At 36.2% G+C, this 21,642-nt stretch overlaps 1 protein-coding gene across 2 annotated transcripts; it reads left to right on the forward strand.

Annotated features, from left to right (window-relative positions):
• Positions 1–1,258: 1,258 nt before the first annotated feature.
• CXCL11 (C-X-C motif chemokine ligand 11) lies at positions 1,259–2,513 on the forward strand. 2 transcript variants are annotated; one of them, XM_059924025.1, is made up of 4 exons: positions 1,259–1,334; positions 1,928–2,054; positions 2,163–2,235; positions 2,472–2,513. In XM_059924025.1, the coding sequence occupies exons 1-4, from the start codon at positions 1,274–1,276 to the stop codon at positions 2,511–2,513; spliced, it is 303 nt and encodes a 100-aa protein (XP_059780008.1). In that variant the 5' UTR covers positions 1,259–1,273. The 2 variants fall into 2 exon arrangements, with proteins under 2 accessions (XP_059780008.1, XP_059780007.1); XM_059924024.1 differs by having other exon boundaries at positions 1,274–1,334; positions 2,476–2,487.
• The last annotated feature ends 19,129 nt before the right edge of the window (positions 2,514–21,642 follow it).

Below are 21,642 nucleotides of genomic sequence, written 5' to 3' on the forward strand. Positions count from 1 at the left end.
ATTCACCTATTAGAAGTTCCCTTTGATATGATTTTTTAAGTGTTTGCAAGTGACATATTTAAAATAAACAGATTTAGAAAGCTTAAGAGGGAAAGGTAAAAAGAAAAAGAAAACAGGGGTTACATGGAAGTAGAATCCAAGAAATAAAAACATCACATGAGAAAAGACAATCATTTTTTAAAAATCCACAACTCATACAACTTTATGTACTAAATAACAGTGCTTGAGACGTATACATATATGTAAACACTGTTAAACATGCAAAAAAAAATGGATATAAATTCAGAAGTATAGCTGTTTAGGAGACTTCTTCAGACATGCAATTATAGTCAGCAAAATATAAATAAGGTGAAATAAAAGGTCGTTTGATGTCAAATAAAATAGGCCTTACATGTAAGAGTTTGGATTTAAAAGCAAAAGAAAAAGTATACTTTTTTTTTACTTTATTTAGTTATTTACTCATTTTTTTGGCTGTGTTGGGTCTTCATTGCGGCACGCAGGTTTTCTCTAGTTGCAGTGAGCGGGGGTTACTCTTCGTTGCAGTGCACGGGCTTCTCATTGCGTGGCTTCTCTTGTTACGGAGCATGGGCTCTAGGGCATGCAGGCTTCAGTAGTTGTGGCGCACAGGCTCAGTAGTTGTGGTTCGCGGGCTCTAGAGCACAGACTCAGTAGTTGTCAAGCACGGGCTTAGTAGCTCCACGATGTGGGGTCTTCCTGCACCAGGGATCGAACCCGTGTTCCCTGAATTGGCAGGCGGATTCTTAACCACTGTGCCACCAGGGAAGTCCAAAAAAGTATAATTTTTTAAAAGAATGTTCTTTTATATAGTTATGTGAAGGATGGAGAGTGAAAGGAGTGAATATAGGAAGACAATCTTCCTGAATGGAAGAATGAATGGCAATCAGAATTTCACTGCCCAGGGTAGTCCAATAATTAAATACATTTCTAGGAAATGCTACCTTAAGGCTGGTTCCCATGTGGGTGTACTCTATTCTATATTTATACAGCACTTTACTATCTACAAAGAGCTTTCACATTCGTATTACTTTCAACCCTGTAACAAAAGGAAGGGAGAGTAATATTTAGATGAGAACAAAATAGAAACTATTGGAAGAAAGGAACATGACTCAAGGAGGGAAATTCCTATTGCCGTAAGAGGACTGCTGGTGTATAAAATGCCTTATATATGCCAATTAAGACTTCTCTTCCATGATCAGCATTTCTACTCCCTCCAAGAAGAGTATCAAAGCCAAAGCAGCAGCAACAGACAAACATGAATATGAAGGGCATGGCTACAGTCCTGGCTGTGATATTCTGTGCTACAATTGTTCAAGGTATATGGTACTTTTTACTTCTCAACCTATAAATTTATTTTCTAATGCTTCAAATGTCTTTTCTTCCACTTTTATCCTAAAAGATACAGTAAATTTTTATTTAACCTCACACATTAGAAGTTACTATAGGTTTGGCAGAGAATATTGGAAATGTTTAAAATACTAGAGATGATTACTTAAACTAGAGATGATAAATTTAATAGAATTTCTTATTTGGCTGCAAAATCTGGTAAGAGCCTTTAGCAATAGTTTTAAATGTCTGCTAAGAAGATTTTATATGAGATAATGTTATTAGCTTTCTGGAAAAATTCTTGAGCATAAAAGCAAGAGGCAAATAAGCTTGACCTCCAATAAACGTCTTTCATTCTTCCCCTTATTCTTTAATGGTTTGCTTACAAATTTAAAGAGAAGATCATCAACTTCTTACTTAAGCTCCTTTCCCAGTAACAGCAGTGTTGAGTGCTATTTGACAAATTACTATCTTTAGCCTTAATGAAAACCTGGCCCACATTCTTCAATCAAGATTATACATAAATCATAGCTATATGATTGCAATCAGATGTATTAGTAACTGATGCTATGATCTGTTCTAGGCTTCCCCATGTTCAAAGGGGGACGGTGTCTTTGCACAGGCCCTGGAGTAAAAGCAGTGAAAGTGGCAGATATTGAGAAAGTCTCCATAATTTACCCAAGTAATAACTGTGACAAAACAGAAGTGATGTAAGTAATGGACTCACTGAAGATAACAATGGTGGTGGCTTTTTTACTTTGTTTTTCTTATGTTTTTCCATCCAAAATTTAAGACTGTTTTGGATCTTCCCTTAACAGTATCACCCTGAAAACACATAGAGGACAAAGATGCCTAAATACCAAGTCAAAGCAAGCAAAAGTTATAATGAAGGTAGGTTACTAGATTACTTCCATTTTATAATGTTTTATCCAAGACAAATCTTTTGAAAAAATAAAATTGACAACTGCAGAATTGTTCTGCTATGATCCTGTGTAAATGTTTTGATAAGGGGTCTCTGGTTATAATTAGCTTCCCTTTCCTGCTGTTATGTTTTTGTATGTCAACTTCTAAATCACTGGGAAACAAGAACAGCCCAAGTTTGTAAAACTCTCATCTTCTCATTACAGAAAGTTGAAAGAATGAATTCTTCAAAATATCAAAAAGTATGAAGTCCTGGAAAGGAGGATTTGAAAACCTAGAACAGTGTAACTGACTACAGACATGATAAGAATTCTGCAATAGGAAACTGACTTTCTCCTGCCTGTTGTAATGAACATTCATGCACTTCTAGGTTAGGAAACTTTCTAGGAGATTTGATGCTTGTAACTATTCTGCTGTGGCTATGAAAACATTTCTGTCTCTAAAAGTTATCTGTCTGTATTTGACCTATATTTTATATTACAATATGTATTATTACTGAAATCAAGACCATGACTCATAAGTCAAAAGCATCCATGAACATTCCCTAAATATTTTTATGCAAATCCACATTCCTTTTCCTAAAAATTGGAAAAAGTCCTTAAACACCATCTTGTTTTATAAAAAAGGCTGTAATTCATGAAATGTACTATGAAGACAATTATAAGCTAAGGGTAACTGGTAAGAGTGCAAATATTTCATAACAGAATTAGTAGCTCTGGTCTTGATTTGATTTTTTTTTTTTTTTTTTAATTTTTGGCTGCGTTGGGTCTTCATTGCTGCGCACGGGCTTTCTCTAGTTGCGGCGAGCGGGGGCTACTCTTCGTTGCGGTGCGCGGGCTTCTCATTGTGGTGGCTTCTCTTGTTGCAGAGCACGGGCTCTAGGCGCATGGGCTTCAGTAGTTGCGGCACGAGGGCTTCAGTAGTTGTGGCTCGTGGGCTCTAGAGCGCAGGGTCAGTAGTTGTGGCGCACGGGCTTAGTTGCTCCGCGGCATGTGGGATCTTCCCACACCAGGGCTCGAACCCGTGTCCCCTGCATTGGCAGGCGGATCCTTAACCACTGCTCCACCAGGGAAGCCCTTGATTTTTTTTAGCAACTTTTTTTTCATTGAGATATTTTGAAGCAATTAGGATGTATGTGTTTACCGTGAATTTTGGTTTTATCTACTGTTATAAATTATACTAATATTTTGAACACATTTTAAATATGAAATGCTTTTCTCTACCAAATAAAAATGTTGAAATAAGTATATGTGCATATCTGGCAATCACCTTTACTTTCTGTGATTCTTTTTCTTAGAAAAATACATATCTAATCTATTTTAGTCATGCCTGTACTATAAAATTTAGAGATATCTATGATAGTTTCACTTTGAAAAGAAAATAATTTTTCTCTAATAAACCACCACAACCCTTCTTAAAACAGAAACAATTATATGTTTTCAAGAAATGTGAGATGGCTTGAACAATTTTACCTTGTATTTCAAGAGGCATACAGCTACCTGTCATCACACAGAATTGTTTTGAAATATATTTTAATGAGTAGTTGTGAAGGACAGCTATCCCTTTTTTTAAAAGGTCTTCCTAGGCTCAAACTCCCTTCTTACTCAGGGCAAATTTCTTATTATGTGAGCTTTGGTGGGAAGCCAAAAGGCAGAAGCCAAAGGAAGAAGTTCCTAGACTTTGAACTCCAGCTAGCACCACAAAGATGCTATCACTAAGAAATATTTAAAGTAGCAGTAGTAACAGTGCAAGTCTGATAGTACAGGCTTCCTAACACGTTCCTGTAGCATGACTTTGGCTATAGTCCTTCCTGCCACCTAGCAAGCACCCTTAGGTTTTGTATATTTTCCAAGTTTGATTCTTCAGTCTTCCTGTGGCTTCTTCAACTACCAGTTAAATTCCTTTCCTGCTGAAGCTAGCCAGAATTGGTTTCTCTGCGTGTATCCAAAAACCTTAGCTGTTACATCACTGTTTATATAGACAACTATACATTTGAAAAATGAAAATATTTATAGAATTACCAAAAATCAGGTATTTCTGTTTATTTGAAAACAAAAGAACAATTTAAATGCATCTTTGGTGTACCCTTCTCATCGATATCAAAGAGCCAACCATAAGGCAGATCAGAGAATGGACAGAAAAGTAAATAGCAGAGTAGGCTGCCTGGAACCTAACAGGCCCTCCTACTGACTAACTTTTTGACTGGTGCCTACAAGCAATAATGAGAAACCAAAATGTTATCTAGGGGATTTGTATATAAATACATAAATATCTCAATCATATGTTTATTCTATGATATATAATATAGATATGTAGTATATTATATATGTAGATATCACAAATCTATATAAATTTCTACATAGAAATGGGACTTCTAGATGAATTCCCTGGATAGTTTTAAAACCTGGATCTATTATTTGACTATTTACAGTATTTTCTTTAAGAGTCTCTATAAAAATAAAAAAATTCACTGAGTAAGAACTACATGATAAATTTGGTATTTTTTAAACTATATATCTATATTATATATCATAGAATAAACATATGATTGAGATATTTATATTTTTAAAGTAAAGTAGCATAGACCAGTACATTATTATTGAGAAACAACATAAAACTTAAATTTCTTCACAGCAAAATAAACATATGAATGAATTAACATACTTGAGCCAAGATCCTTCCCACCTCAGTACCTTTGCACAGACTATTCCCTTAGCCCATTCCTTCATTAAGCTAATGCCTATTCATCAATAAGATCTCAGCTTAAGTGACATTTTCTCCAAGTGGTCATCTTTGAAACAACCCCTTCAATCTCAACTAGATTAGGTGTCCTATTTGTTTTCAGAACACTCTACTTTTTCATGACACTATTTGTTGCAAGTAAAGAAGTATTCCTGTACTTAATATCCCCTCTCCCACAAGTGTAAGCTCAATAAGAAAGCTACTGTAGTTCTAGCCCACAGTACAGTGCCTAGCAGATATGAGACCCCTTGACAAATATTTAAGAATACAATGACTGAATGGCAATAGAAACTAAGGGGAAAGGAACTTACAGCAGAGGAATGTCATGAAGGAATGCACAATGGTAGGAAAGTATAAGGTGAGCTTTGAAAATAATAATTAAATTAGTTTGGTTGAAGTGAGTATGAAGGACATCAAATGTCTAGCTAAACAACCTTGAATTTTACTTTCTATAAAATGGGGATTCATTAAATGTTCACGAATAAGAGAATGACCTTATCCAAGTTATTCCAAGTTATTCTAAATTATTCTGGGAATGGTATAGAAGGTTGACTGGAACTAGAAAAGCTTGGGAAAGGGAATATGTTGCCATAGCTCAGGTCTGTATTTACCAAAATTCAAGTCATTCTCATACCATCATCACAATTTTTTTTTACCACATTTCTGATCAATTTTCATTATCCTTAGCAACTTCTGTGTACCACCTTTATTTTGCTTACATTTGCATAAAAAGCAAACTTTCACTACTGTACATGTGAAATCAGCATCACTTGCTATAGAAATAAAATGTAACAATAAAAGGAAATAAGACAAATTCTCAGAAAGGTACAATCTCCCAAAACTGAACCAGTAAGAAATAGAAAATATGAACAGGCCAATCACAAGTACTAAAGTTGAAACTGTGATTTTAAAAACTCCCAACAAACAAAAGTCCAGGACAGATGGCTTCACAGGCGAATTTTATGAAACATTTAGAGAAGAGTTAACACCTATCCATCTGAAACTGTTCCAAAAACTTGTAAAGGAACACTCCCAGACTCATTCTATGAGGCCACTATCACCCTGATACCAAAACCAGACAAAGATACCACAAGAAAAAGAAAATTACAGGCCAGTATCACTGATGAACATAGATGCAAAAATCCTCAACAACATACTAGCAAACTGAATCCAACAATACAGTAAAAGGATCATACACCACAATCAAGTGGAATTTATCCCAGGGATGCAAGGATTTTTCAATATCTACAAATCAGTGTGATACACCACATTAACAAACTGAAGAATAAAAACCATATGATCATCTCAATAGATGCAGAAAAAGCTTTTGACAAAATTCAATACCCATTTATGATAAAAACTCTCCAGAAAGTGGGGGCATAGGGAACGTACCTCAACATAATAAAGGCCATATATGACAAATCCACAGGTAACATCACACTCAACAGTGAAAAGCTGAAATAATTTCCTCTAAGATCAGGAACAAGACAAGGTTGTCCACTCTCACCACTATTATTCAACATAGTTTTGGAAGTCCTAGCCATGGCAATCAGAGAAGAAAAAGAAATAAAATGAATCCAAATTGGAAAAGAAGAAATAAAACTGTCACTGTTTGTAGATGACATTATACTATACATAAAAAAGTCCTAAAGATGCTACCAGAAAACTACTAGAGCTCATCAATGAATTCAGTAAAGTTGCAGGATACAAAATTAATACACAGAAATCTGTTGCATTTCTATACACTAACAACAAAAAAATCACAAAGAGAAATTAAAGAAATAGTCTCATTTACCATCACATCAAAAAGAATAAACTAGCTAGGAATAAACCTACCAAAGGAGGCAAAAGACCTGTATGCAGAAAACTATAAGATACTGATGAAAGAAATCGAAGATGACACAAACAGATGGTAAGATATACCATGTTTCTGGCCTGTAAGAATCAACATTATCAAAACAACTATACTACCCAAGGTAATCTACAGACTCAATGCAATCCCTATCAAAATACCAATGGCATTTTTCACAGAAATGCAACAAAAAATTTTTTAATTTGTATGGAAACACAAAAGACCCCGAAAAGCCAAAGCAATCTTGAGAAAGAAAAATGGAGCTGGAGGAATCAGGCTCCCTGACTTCAGACTATACTACAGAGCTACAGCAATCAAGATAGTATGGTACTGGCACTAAAACAGAAATATAAATCAATGGTACAGGGTAGAAAGCCTAGAGATAAACCCATGCACATATGGTCAATTAATCTATGACAAAGGAGGCAAGAGTATACAATGGAGAAAGGACAGTCTCTTCAGTAAGTGGTGCTGGGAACACTGGACAGCTACATGTAAAAGAATGAAATTAGAACACTCTGTAACACCATACACAAAAATAAACTCAAAATGGATTAAAGACCTAAGTGTAAGGGCAGACACTATCAAACTCTTAGAGGAAAACATAGGCAGAACACTCTATGACATACATCACAGCAAGATTCTTTTTGACCCAGCTCCCAGAGAAATGGAAATAAGAACACAAATAAACAAATGGGACCTAATGAAACTTAAAAGCTTTTGCACAGCAAAGGAAACCATAAACAAGACCAAAAGACAACCATCAGAATGGGAGAAAATATTTGCAAATGAAGCAACTGACAAAGGATTAATCTCCAAGATTTACAAGCAGCTCATGCAGCTCAATAACAAAAAAACGAACAACCCAATCCAAAAATGGGCAGAAGACCTAAATAGACATTTCTCCAAAGAAGATATACAGATGGCCTACAGACACATGAAAGAATGCTCAACATCATTAATCATTAGAGAAATGCAAATCAAAACTACAATGAGATATCTCACACCGGTCAGAATGGCCATCATCAAAAAATCTAGAAACAATAAATGCTGGAGAGGGTGTGGAGGAAAGGGAACACTCTTGCACTGTTGGTGGGAATGTAAATTGATACAGCCACTATGGAGAACAGTATGGAGGTTCCTTAAAAAACTACAAATAGAACTACCATATGACCCAGCAATCCCACTACTGGGCATATACCCTGAGAAAACCATAGGTCAAAAAGAGTCATGTACCAAAATGTTCATTGCAGCTCTATTTACAATAGACAGGACATGGAAGCAACCTAAATGTCCATCGACAGATGAATGGATAAAGAAGATGTGGCACATATATACAATGGAATATTACTCAGCCATAAAAAGAAATGAAATGGAGGTATTTGTAATGAGGTGGATGGAGTTAGAGTCTGTCATACAGAGTGAAGTAAGTCAGAAAGAGAAAAACAAATACAGTATGCTAACACATATATATGGAATCTAAGGGAAAAAAAAAAAAAAGGCCATGAAGAACCTAGTGGCAAGACGGGAATAAAGACACAGACCTACTAGAGAATGGACTTGAGGATATGGGGAGGGGGTGGGGTGAGATGTGACAGGGTAAGAGAGTGTCATGGACATATATACACTACCAAATGTAAAATAGATAGCTAGTGGGAAGCAGCCGCATAGCACAGGGAGATCAGCTCGGTGCTTTGTGGCCACCTAGAGGGGTGGGATGGGGAGGGTGGGAGGGAGGGAGATGCAAGAGGGAAGAGAAATGGGAACATATTGTATATGTATAACTGATTCACTTTGTTATAAAGCAGAAGCTAACACACCATTGTAAGGCAATTATACTTCAATAAAGATGTTTAAAAAAAAAAAAAAAGGATTAAAGACCTGAATGTAAATCCAGACACTATAAAACTCTTAGAGGAAAACATAGGAAAAACACTCTTTGACATAAATCGCAGCAAGATCTTTTTTGACCCACCTCCTAGAGTAATGAAGATAAAAACAAAAATAAACAAATGGGACCAATTAAACTTAAAAGCTTTTGCACAGCAAAGGAAACCATAAACAAGACCAAAAGACAACCCTCAGATTGGGAGAAAATATTTGCAAACAAAGCAACTGACAAGAGATTAATCTCCAAAACATACAAACAGCTCATGTGGCTCAATATCAAAAAAACCAAACAACCCAATCAAAAAAATGGGCAGAAGACTTCACAAACATTTCTTGAAAGAAGACATACAGATGGCCAACAAACACATGAAAAGATGCTCAACATCACTAATTATTAGAGAAATGCAGATCAAAACTATAATGAGGTATCACCTCACACCAGTCAGAATGGCCATCATCAAAAAAATCTACAAAAAATAAATGCTGGAGAGGCTGGGGAGAAAAAGGAACACTCTTGCACTGTTGGTGGGAATGTAAATTGATACAGCCACTATGGAGAACAGTATGGAGGTTCCTTAAAAAACTAAAAACAGAACTACCATGTGATCCAGCAATCCCATTCCTGGGCACATACCCTGAGAAAACCATAATTCAAAAAGATACATGCACCCCAGTGTTCACTGCAGCACTATTTACAATAGCCAGGACATGGAAGCAACCTAAATGCCCATCAACAGAGGAATGGATAAAGAAGATGTAGTACATATATACAATGGAATATTACTCAGCCATAAAAAGGAATGAAATTGTGCCATTTGCAGAGATGTGGATGGACCTAGAGACTGCCATACAGAGTGAAGTAAGTCAGAAAGAGAAAAACAAATATTGCATATTAATGCATATATGTGGAATCTGGAAAAATAGTATAGATGAACTTATTTGCAAAGCAGAAATAGAGACAAAAACATGGAGAACAAATGTATGGATAACGGGGGGGGAGGGGGAGGTGGGATGGATTGGGAGACTGGGATTGACATAGATACACTACCATGTGTAAAACTGATAGCTAGTGGGAACCTGTTGTATAGCACAGGGAGCTCAGCTCCATGCTCTGTGATGAACTAGATGGGTGGGATGGTGGGGGGGTGGTGGGAGGGAGGTCCAAGAGGGAGGAGATATGGGGATATATGTATACATATGGCTGATTCACTTCGTTGTACAGCAGAAACTGACACAACATTGTAGAGCAACTATACTCCAATAAAATATAACTAAATAAATAAATACTCTGTAATAACCTATACGGGAAAAGAATCTAGAAAAGAATAGATATATGTATAACTGAATCACTTTGCTGTACACCTGAAACTAACTCAACATTTTAAATCAACTATACTCCAATATAAAATTTAAAAAAATTTTAAATGAATGAAATACTGATACACGCTACAACATGGATGAACCCTGAAAACATACTCAGTTAAAAAAAAAAAAAAAAAAAAAGCCCGATGCAAAAGGCAACATATTGTATGACTGCATTTATATGAAATACTCTGAATAGGCAAATCCATAGAAACAGAAAGCAGATTAATAGTTGTCAGGGCCTACGGGGAGGAGGTAATGAGGAGAGACTGCTTAATGGATATAGAGTTTCTGCTTGGGTTGGTGATAAAAGTTCTGGAACTAGATTCTAATGATGATCATACAACACTGTGAATGTTCAACACTGTGAACTTAATGCCACTGAATTTTATAATTTTGTATGGTTAAAATGGTAGCTTTTATGTTATGTGTATTTTACCACAAAAATAATAATGGCTAAAATAAGGTGGTAACGGTGAAAATGGAAATATAATGAGATTACACTGCAAAAAGAATCAATAAGACTTAGTGATAGATTGTATGTGAAGGCTGAAGCTGAGGAAAGGAATCGAGGAAAATGCTAAGGATTTGAATTTGAAGTAGAGGCAGTGAAAGGAATCGAGAAAAGAAGCTGAGGTTTTGAGGTTTAGAAGAAAAGTACTGCCACTAACAGGAATAGGTAGATCAGGGGAAGGTGTGGTTTAGCAGAGAAAACTGAAGGTTGGGTTTTAAATATATGAAACCTGAGATGTCAAATATCCACAGTGATTTAGAAGTTCAGAACTGTTTCTTCTAATTAACCAAGAGGAGCTTTGAAACAGATGAAGCAGTTTTGGATAATACTGGTAGAAAAAGAAAGATTATATTTAATTACTTTTGGCTACTGAGTATGGTATTTAATATACCCATAGAGAATTAATATACCTCTTTAGTATATGTTCCTTAAAGATTTCCAGAACCAACAAATATAAATCTTCATGATGTATTCAATGCATTCTGTGGTGTATAATAATAGTACACTCTCACACACACAACTGTTTGGGTTTTTTGTGGGGTTTTCTGAGGGTGGGTGGCAAGACAAAGTTAGTTGCTTCTTCTTGCCTTGTCTACAAATTTTATTTGAGACTGAGATCATTACGTACACTGCAACTATAGTTTCACTTAAGTACCAAAGAAGGACAACTACATTTGCTGGAAATCCTAGCACCATAAATGCAGATATAGTTGCTTGGTGCTGGCTGCTCAATAAACTACTAGTAGATTGGAAATGCCCTGAGGTAAATTACAGGCTTCATATAATTTCCCATAGATCATGATTTAGCATTCTTCTGTATATTGTTCACAAAGAAAAGACAAATTGTCAGTAAGAGCTTGAAGAAAACTAAATGGTGATATAGCTCCACCCCCAGCACCCAGAATGGAGCCCGCGTTTCTGCAGAGCTGGAACTCCTGGCTCGGGGTCTCTTCCCTCCGCTGTCACTGAGCTGCCCCGGAGCCCAATGGGAGGGTGGCCTCACTGAGGCTGCCAGCTCTGGAGGGACCCCACCGGCTGAAGCCGCTACCATCCTTGGGACCCCGGGCCAGTTCCCTGAAACCTGGACCTTGAAGGCCGCCTTTATTCACACAGAGAAAGGATTTTTCCATTTGGAGGTCAACATGTCAGAGGTCAGGAGCCTTGGTCTCAATACCCCTGTTTAAAAAGTGTTATCACATGTCTGCCAGAAAGAACTGCTGACAGCACTGGAAAAAAATTGAGAGTTATCCTTAACAATGAAGGGTTTTGCAGCAACATGGATGGACCTAGAGATTGTTATATTGAGTGAAGCGAGTCAGACACAGAGGGACAATGTCATATGATAGTGCTTATATGTGGAATCTAAAAAAAAAGCAGTCAAAGAAAGAGCTGGCTGAGGAGAAATATCTGTGAGAAATATACATAATGGGTATGGCAGGAGGAGAATAAAGATAATAAAGAACAGAAAATATTTTTTAAAAAGACTGAGAATTTCCCCAAATGAATGTCTGACATGAAAACCAAAATATCCAAACTCAGAGGAAAATATGAATAGTAGAGAAAACTACTGACCAATATCTCTCAGGAACATCGATGCAAAAATCCTCAACAAAATATTAACAAATCAAATTCAACAATATTTTGAGAGAATTTTTTATCATGAATGAGAGGGATTAATCCCAGGTATGCAAGTCTGCTTCAATATTCTAAAATCAAATAATTATATCCATCATATCAACACCCTAAAGAAGACAATCATCAGCATATCAACAGATTTTCAGAAGACCTCTGAAAAAATCCAACACCCATTCTTCATAAAAATTCTCGTTAAAGAAATAGACTGAAGCTTTCTAAAGTTGATAACAAAAAAACTACAAAAAACTTTTATCTTACATCATGATTAACAGTAAAAAATGTGAAGATTTTCCACTAAGTTCAGGTAAAAAGCAAGGATGTTCCCTTTCATCACTCCTTTTCAATGTTTTACTCCAAGTCCATGCTAATGAAATAAGGCATGAAAAGAAATAAAATAAATACAGATTGGGTAGAAAAAAATAAAAGCAGCCTAAATAAAATGTAGACCAATATACTTTATGGACATCTCACCAAAGAAAATAGACACTTTGCATATAAGTATATGGAAGAATAATCCAGACTACATGCTGCCACTAAAAAGCAAATTAAAAATACAATTATATACCACTATGTAACACTTAGAATGGCCAAAATGTGAACAATGACAAGAACAAATGCTGTAAAGGACGTGGAACAATAGGAAATCTCATTTGTTATTGGTGGAAATGAAAAATAATAGTTACTTTGGTAGTCTGATTGACACTTGCTATAATATTGAACATTCTCTTACCATACAAACCAGCAAGTGTTCTCATGGATATATACTGAAAGTAGTTTAAAACATATGTCCAGACAAAAACCTGCATATGGATATTTATAGCACCTTATTCAATATTGCCAAAATGTGAATGAAACTAAGGTGTTCTCCAACAGATGAATGAAACAATATAGTATTAATATATTCTGGGAATGGAATAACATTGAGCACTAAAAAAGTAAGCTATCAAGCCATAAAAATATATGTGAATTCTTTTTTTTTCTTTTGAAGTATAGGTGATTTTATTTTTTAATTTAAATTTTATTGGAGTATAATTGATTTACAATGTTGTGTTAGTTTCAGATGCACAACAAGTGATTCAGTTACATATATGCATATATTCATTCTTTTTCAGATTATTTTCTCATAAAGGTATTCCCAGAATATTGAGTAGAGTTCCCTGTGCTATATAGTAGGTCCTTGTTGCTTATCTATCTTATGTATAGTAGTGTTTTCATGTTCACCCTAAGTTCCTGAGTTATCCCTACCCCCCCCCCACCTTTCCCCTTTGGTAACCATAATTTTGTTTTCTAAGTCTGTGAGTCTGTTTCTGTTTTGTAAGTTAGTTCATTTGTATCAATTTTGGGATTCCACCTATAAGTGATACCATAAGGTATTTGTCTTACTCTGACTTGCTTCACTTGGTGTGATCATCTCCAGGTCCATCCATGTTACTGCAAATGGCATTATTTTGTTCTATTTTATGGCTGAGTCATATTCCATTGTATATATGTACCACATATTCTTTACCCATTCATATGTCAATGGACCTTTTGGTTGCTTCCATGTCTTGGCTATTGTAAACAGTGCTGCAGTGAACACTGGGGAAGATGTATCTTTTCAATTTATGCTTTTCTCCAGATATGCGCACAGGAGTGAACTTGCTAGATCATCTGGTAGCTCTATTTTATTTTGTTTTATTTTATTTCATTTCATTTCACTTCAGTTTCAATTTTTTTGGAGTATAGTTGATTTACAATGTTTTGTTGCTTTCTGCTGCACAGCAAAGTGAATCAGTTATACATGTACATATATCCACTCCTTTTTAGATTCCTTTCCCATATAGGTCATTACAGAGTGCTGAGTAGAGTTCCCTGTGCTATATACAGTAGGTCCTTATTTGTTGTCTCTTTTATATACAGTAGTGTGTATATGTCAATCCCAATTTCCATTTTATCCCTCCCCCCCCCCATCCCCTGGTAACCTCCATTCTGTGCTCCATGGTGGCTGTTACCAGTTGGCATTCCCACCAATAGCGTAATAGGTTTTCCTTTTCTCCACACCCTCTCAAGTATTTCTTGTTTGTAGACTTTGTGATGATGGCCATTCTGAGTGGTTCTAGGTGATGCTTCTTTGTACGTTTGATTTGCATTTTTCTAACACAAAGCAATGGTGAGTATCTTCATATATGCTTTTTTTTTTTTTTTAAACAGTGTGAGTAAAATTTACCTCTTGAAACAGGGAAAAAAAATGATGATCTAAAATATGGAATAACATGTACTATTGAACTATATCATATTGAACTATATACTTAAGATTCCTCATCCCCAAAAAGACAACAATGAATCAAAATTAAAACTAGACCTTTTCTAAAGCTTCTAATTCAAAATGGAACAAAATATTCATAAAATTCCTATTTACATTATTTAAATCTCTGATTTATGGGAGGGGGAAAATGTACCATACTTTTCAAAACACCTTTACTTTTATAGTGCTCTCACTACAGTTATCATATATATATATCTTTTATAGTTATCTCCTCCCCCAAATGATTGTCTGTCACATTTGTAAAAGTCCTCCCAAATGTATGTATTCAGGAACATAGCACTCTATTCCAAGGTATATTATTCTCTGTCATCTATGGCAGTTCCCCAAAAAATACCAGGTCTGCCCATACCTCTACCTCTACCATGACTGTGGGCCTCTCTTCAATAAAGCCATATGTCTATGGCCTTCCTGCCCTGGTTTCTTCACACCCCAAGTTGTCACAAGTTTCTGAAACTAAAATCATTTAAATTGCCTTTAGGGGAATTCCCTGGCGGTCCAGTGGTTAGGACTCCACGCTTCCACTGCAGGGGGCTCGGGTTCCATCCCTGGTTGGGGAACTAAGATCCCACAGGCTGCACAGCGCAGCCAAAAAAAAAATTGCCTTTAATATGTATGTCAATCCAACAACAAATACATCTATATCTACACACACACACACACACACACACACACACATTCACACACATATATTCCATTCAGCCCATTAAAAAAGATAATAGGAAGCAAAGCAAGGATTTAGGAATCTCTTGTCATTTATATACAGCATCTGTCCAAATAGCATTACATGAATGTACAATCCATATCACATTAAATTTATTTAATTCATCCCTTTCACTCCTATCTCTATGAGTAAAGCTTAGTTGTCCCCAGTTAGCTCTTATCCAGACTACCGTAAGAACTTCCGTCTACCTGCCTCAGTCTTCCAACAGTGCTCCAAAGTAACTTTTGACAAAGATTCTCTCTTTGACCAACTTTTAGTTTGCTCCTCTGAATGCTCTTCTTATGTAGGTTTCCTTGTCTTTGGAGAATGGAGTTTTAGCAAGAATCCTGCTAAGTCAGTTTAGCAAGAATCCCCACCCTTGATATCTAATCACTCTTGATATCTGGTCAAACTCCTCAACTCCCACCATCCCCCAGTGACATCTGATCACTCTGGCTTGCCTTCAGCCAGAATCCTATTAGGTCAGTTTAGCAAAAATTACCCTATTCCCTTCATAATTTTCCATCCACTAATCCCCAGCTCCCCTTCACACACACACACACACACACACACACACACACACACACACACACAGTCTCACTCCTTGGCTATAAATCCCTACTATTCCATGCAGTACTCAGAATTGAACTCAGTTCTATACTGAGGTCTCTTTTCCCCCTATTACAATAGTTCCTGAACAAAATCTGTTTTTTCTGCTTTAACTATTGTTCAGCTCTGGTTTTCTCTGACATCTTCTAAAATGTGAATCTGATATTACTCTCCTTTAAAAACCTTTCAATACCTTCTCATTGCCTTCAGAATAAAGTCCACATTGCTTAGCCTATCTCTCTGATGCTGCTTCTAATTGTTACCTCCTTGAACTTTCTACGCCAGTAATATTCAATTATTTGCCATTTCCATGCTATTTTCTATCTGAAATGTCCTTCTCCTTTATCCACTTGTCGAATACCTACTCATCTTTCAAGACTCTGTTCAAGAGTTACCTGCCATATCCTTCCTGAGGTATCCCACACATGTACACTATAGAATGGATCTTACTACTTCCACTATAACACACCGTTCCTCTCATCTGCTTACAATGGTCTTCCTCTCTTAGAAGATTCCAAGACTCCTTTCAGCAATCATGGGATCTCTTTGACAGTCTCTGAGCTTCCATGGCTGGTTGTCAGTCAATGGTTATCTTACAATACTTCTTTTTCAGGACTGAGACCATGTCATAGTTACTTGTACTCCCGAAGCATCCATGGTACAGTACCTTGGCAGGTGCTCAATACTTGCTAGTAAAATAGGACTCTTGGTGCCTACAGCACCAGAGACCAAATGGTTTTACCAAATTATGCATAAGTGGTCTCCAAGCCGTAAAGTAAGTGATCCTCATATCTGTATAAATGGCATATGTTGTATCGAACAATGCTCTTAGAACACTCACAGGTGTTTCAAATACTTGTGATTTTCTAATTTATAGTAGTGATAGTGTATATCACTACTTATGTATCATTTATATTTTTTCATTAAATTCTTTCATCATTACTGTTCTTTTTTTATTTTGCATTAAAGGTTCTAATAAACATACTCACTGAATATCACACATGTGCTTTATAGTCACAGTCTTAATTGCTCACTGTGTAACAACTATGAAAGGGTTAAATGAGCACAGATCATACTATGCTATAATATACTATATTATAAAACAGCAGTTCTCAAAGTGTGACACTCTCCCTACTCCCTACTTTCTAAAGAGTCCTTGAGACACTTTCAGAAAATTTGTAAAGTCAAAACTATTTTCATAATAATATTAAGATGTTATTTTGTCTTTCTCAAATATCATGTCATATGATTTATATGTGGAATATAAAAAAATGATACAAGAGAGCTTATTTACAAAACAGAAACAGACTTATGGTTTCCCAAGGGGAAAGGTGGGGGGAGGGATAAATTAGGAGGCTGGGATTAACATATACACACTACTATATATAAAACAGATAATCAACAAGGACCTACTGTATAGCACAGGGAACTCTACTCAATATTCTGTAATAACCTACATGGGAAAAGAATCTGAAAAAGAATGTATGTATGTATATGTATAACTGAATTACTTTGCTGTACACCTGAAACTAACACAACAATGTAAATCAACTATATTCCAGTATAAAATAAAAATTAAATTGTAAAAAAAAGAAAAAGAAATCCAAATAGAGGCTGAAGAGGATCAAAAACTTAAAAGACAGTTTCTTAAAAAAAAAAAAATTTGTCTTTTTTATTCTCATTCTCTCACCAGTTTCCCAGAGGCTACATGGCATGTAATATTGCAAAAAATTAAATGTAGAAGGAGATATGAGAATCTAGCTACCTTTTATTAAGCCAGACATTAAAGAGATTTCTGGAAATGTAAAACAATGTTACTCTTTTCACTAAATTATTTTTGTTTGGAAAATATAGCTATTTTCATAAAATATGTTTTTATGTTAATATGTAATGGGTTTATCACTAGGTTCCAGTAACATCCTTTCCTTACCTTGCCTCTTTCTGACAGATGATAACAGCTTCTGTCTGGATGCTCTCAATATCCCCTGTTGGTTCCTTTACTCCTGCCCACACCTTCGTTAAATTCTTTTCTGAAGTCCAGCTGAGTATACCCCCATTTCCTCCCAGGTCCCTGTCTGATATACACTCCTCTTGATCCTCCTCAGGCAGATTCAGCAACAGACCCTGCTTCTTCCTGAGGGACAACTGATGCTACTAATTTAAGATGACCAGCTGCCCTGATCTGCTGATTGATGTCAAAGATTTTGTCAACAGAGGCTGATGACAAAAACAACTCACAGAAGCAATATAGTACACTGGTTAGACTCCGGAGTTAGACTGCCTGAGTGTGCTCTTGCTATGGAACCCCATTTTAGCTTACTATAAAACAGGTACACCTTACAGAGTGGTCATTAAAAGTAAATATGGTAAATTTTAAAAAACAACACAGCAAAAAAGAAAGCATATAGTAAATATTAATTTTAATATATTTTTGTAAAATAAATTCTAATGCTAAGCAGCTTATGCAGACTTTTTAAAAAATATCTTTATTGGAGTGTAATTGCTTTACAATGGTGTGTTAGTTTCTGCTTTATAACAAAGTGAATCAGCTATACTTATACATATATTCCCATATCTCCTCCCTCTTGCACCTCCCTCCCACCCACCCTATCCCACCCCTCTAGATGGTCACAAAGCTCTGAGCTGATCTCCCTGTGCTATGTGGTTATGCAGACATTTAATATGGAAACCAGCCATCCTTCAGACTCTTTGTCTTAAGAACCATGCATAACTTGAGAGTCCCCTGTACTGGGATTTGTCACTACATTTTAATCCAGAGTCTTCCTGCCCTACTTGGGTCACGAAGAAAGAAAATGAGACAGAGACAGAGAGAAAGAGAAAAAAAAGAGAGAGAGAGAAGGAAAAAAGAGAGCTGAAGAAAGAAAGTGAAAAAAAGAAAGAGACACAGGGGGAAATAGATATATACTGGAGGGGCGGGGCAGGAGGAAGAAAGGAAAAGGAAAGGAAACCAATTCCCACCTCCCTCTCTTCTCTGCCAATCCTCTGGTTTTATCTCCTACCATCTCAACTATTCAATTTAATGCACTAGCCATAATCTGGCCATTTCTCCCTCTCCACTTCTTTGATCTCTGGATTAATACAACTCAATGTCCCTCTCTGAATAGCATGCTGATGTAAATTCATCAGTCGCTCTGTTAAGCCAAAATATTGCTACAATTTAATAGAGTGTCTTGGAAACTTCCCAATTTTTAAGATAAGAAATGACTCAGAAAAGCAGTGGCATAATTATGCCACATTCCTTTTGCTTCTCTCCAAAGGAGGAACCAGGAATCTAAAACTTATTCTCACTCCTGTGCCGAAATGAGAAGTGTACGGTCAATTACTTTTTTAATGGACCACAGATTTGGTGTACAGATTTGGATTAATCATTTTAGTTGATGATTCATATATTGTCATCTCTGATCCATGCATGCATACATTTGTAATACAGTGAAGACCCATGAACTCACTACCCAAATCAAGAACTAGAACATTAATAATAACTTAAAATATAGCTACGTGCTCCTTCCCTATCCTATTCCCTTGCCTCTTCCAACCCCAAGACAATCACTATCCTGAATTCTGTGTTTATTCTTCCTTTGCTTTTTTAAAAATTGTGGTAACAACCTTCCGAGACTGAACCAAGAAGAAATAGAAAATATAAACAGACCAATCACAAGTGCTGAAATTGAAAGTGTGATTAAAAATCTTCCAACAAACAAAAGTCCAGGACCAGATGGCTTCACAGGTGAATTCTATCATACATTTAGAGAACAGCTAACACCTACCCTTCTCAAACTCTTCCAAAATACAGCTGAGGAACACTCCCAAAGTCATTCTACAAGGCCGCCATCACCCTGATACCAAAACCAAACAAAGATGTCACAAAAAAAGAAAACTACAGGCCAATATTACTGATGAACATAGATGCAAAAATCTTCAACAAAATACTAGCAAACAGAATCCAACAGCACATTAAAAGGATCATACACCACGATCAAGTGGGGTTTATCCCAGGAATGCAAGGATTCTTCAATATATGCAAATCAATCAATGTGATACACCTTATCAACAAATTGAAGGAGAAAAACCATATGATCATCTCAATAGATGCAGAAAAAGCTTTCAACAAAATTCAACACCCATATATGATAAAAACTCTCCAGAAAGTAGGCATAGAGGGACCCTACCTCAACATAAGAAAGGCTATATATGACAAACCCACAGCCAACATCATTCTCAATGGTGAAAAACTGAAACCATTTCCTCTAAGATCAGGAACAAAGCAAGGTTGCCCACTATCACCACTAGTATTCAACATAGTTTTGGAAGTTTTAGCCACGGCAATCAGAGAAGAAAAAGAAATAAAAAGGAATCCAAATTGGAAAAGAAGAAGGAAAACTGTCACTGTTTGCAGATGACATGATACTATCCATAGAGAATCCTAAAGATGCTACCAGAAAACTACCAGAGCTAATCAATGATTTTGGTAGAGTAGCAGGATACAAAATTAATGCACAGAAATCTCTTGCATTCCTATACACTAATGATGAAAAATCTGAAAGAGAAATGAAGGAAACACTCCCAGTTACCACTGCAACAGAAGGAATAAAATACCTAGGAATAAACCTACCTAAGGAGACAAAAGACCTGTATGCAAAAAACTATAAGACACTGATGAAAGAAATTAAAGATGATACAAACAAATGGAGAGATATACTATGCTCTAGGATTGGAAGAATCAACATTGTGAAAATGACTATACTACCCAAAGCAATCTACAGATTCAATGCAATTCCTATCAAACTACTAATGGCATTTTTCACAGAACTAGAACAAAAAATTGCACAATTTGTATGGAAACACAAAAGACCCCGAATAGCCAAAACAACCTTGAGAAAGAAAAACAGAGCTGGAGGAATCAGGTGCCCAGACTTCAGACTATACTACAAAGCTACAGTAATCACGGCAGTATGGTACCGGCACAAAAACAGAAATATAGATCAATGGAACAGGATAGAAAGCCCAGAGATAAACCCACGCACATATGGTCACCTTATCTTTGATAAAGGAGGCAAGAGTATACAATGGAGAAAAGACAGCCTCTTCAATAAGTGGTGCTGGGAACACTGGACAACTACATGTAAAAAAATGAAATTAGAACACTTCCTAACACCATACACAAAAATAAACTCAAAATGGATTAAAGACCTAAATGTAAGGCCAGACACTATAAAACCTTTAGAGGAAAACATAGGCAGAACACTCTATGACATAAATCACAGCAAGATCCTTTTTGACCCACCTACTAGAGAAATGGAAATAAAAACAAAAATAAACAAATGGGACCTAATAAAACTTAAAAGCTCTTGCACAGCAAAGGAAACCATAAACAAGATGAAAAGACAACCCTCAGAATGGGAGAAAATATTTGCAAATGAAGCAACTGACAAAGGATTAATCTCCAAAATTTACAAGCAGCTCATGCAGCTCAATATCAAAAAAACCAACAACCCAATCCAAAAACGGGCAGAAACCTAAATAGACATTTCTTCAAAGAAGATATACAGATTGCCAACAAACACATGAAAAGATGGTCAACATGACCAATCATCAGAGAAATGCAAATCAAAACTACAATGAGGTATCACCTCACACCAGTCAGAATGGCCATCACCAAAAAAATCTACAAACAATAAATGCTGGAGACGGTGTGGAGAAAAGGGAACCCTCTTGCACTGTTGGTGGGAATGTAAATTGATACAGCC

Source organism: Balaenoptera ricei, chromosome 5 (assembly GCF_028023285.1).
Source record: "Balaenoptera ricei isolate mBalRic1 chromosome 5, mBalRic1.hap2, whole genome shotgun sequence".
Classification (NCBI taxonomy): Eukaryota; Metazoa; Chordata; class Mammalia; order Artiodactyla; family Balaenopteridae; genus Balaenoptera; species Balaenoptera ricei.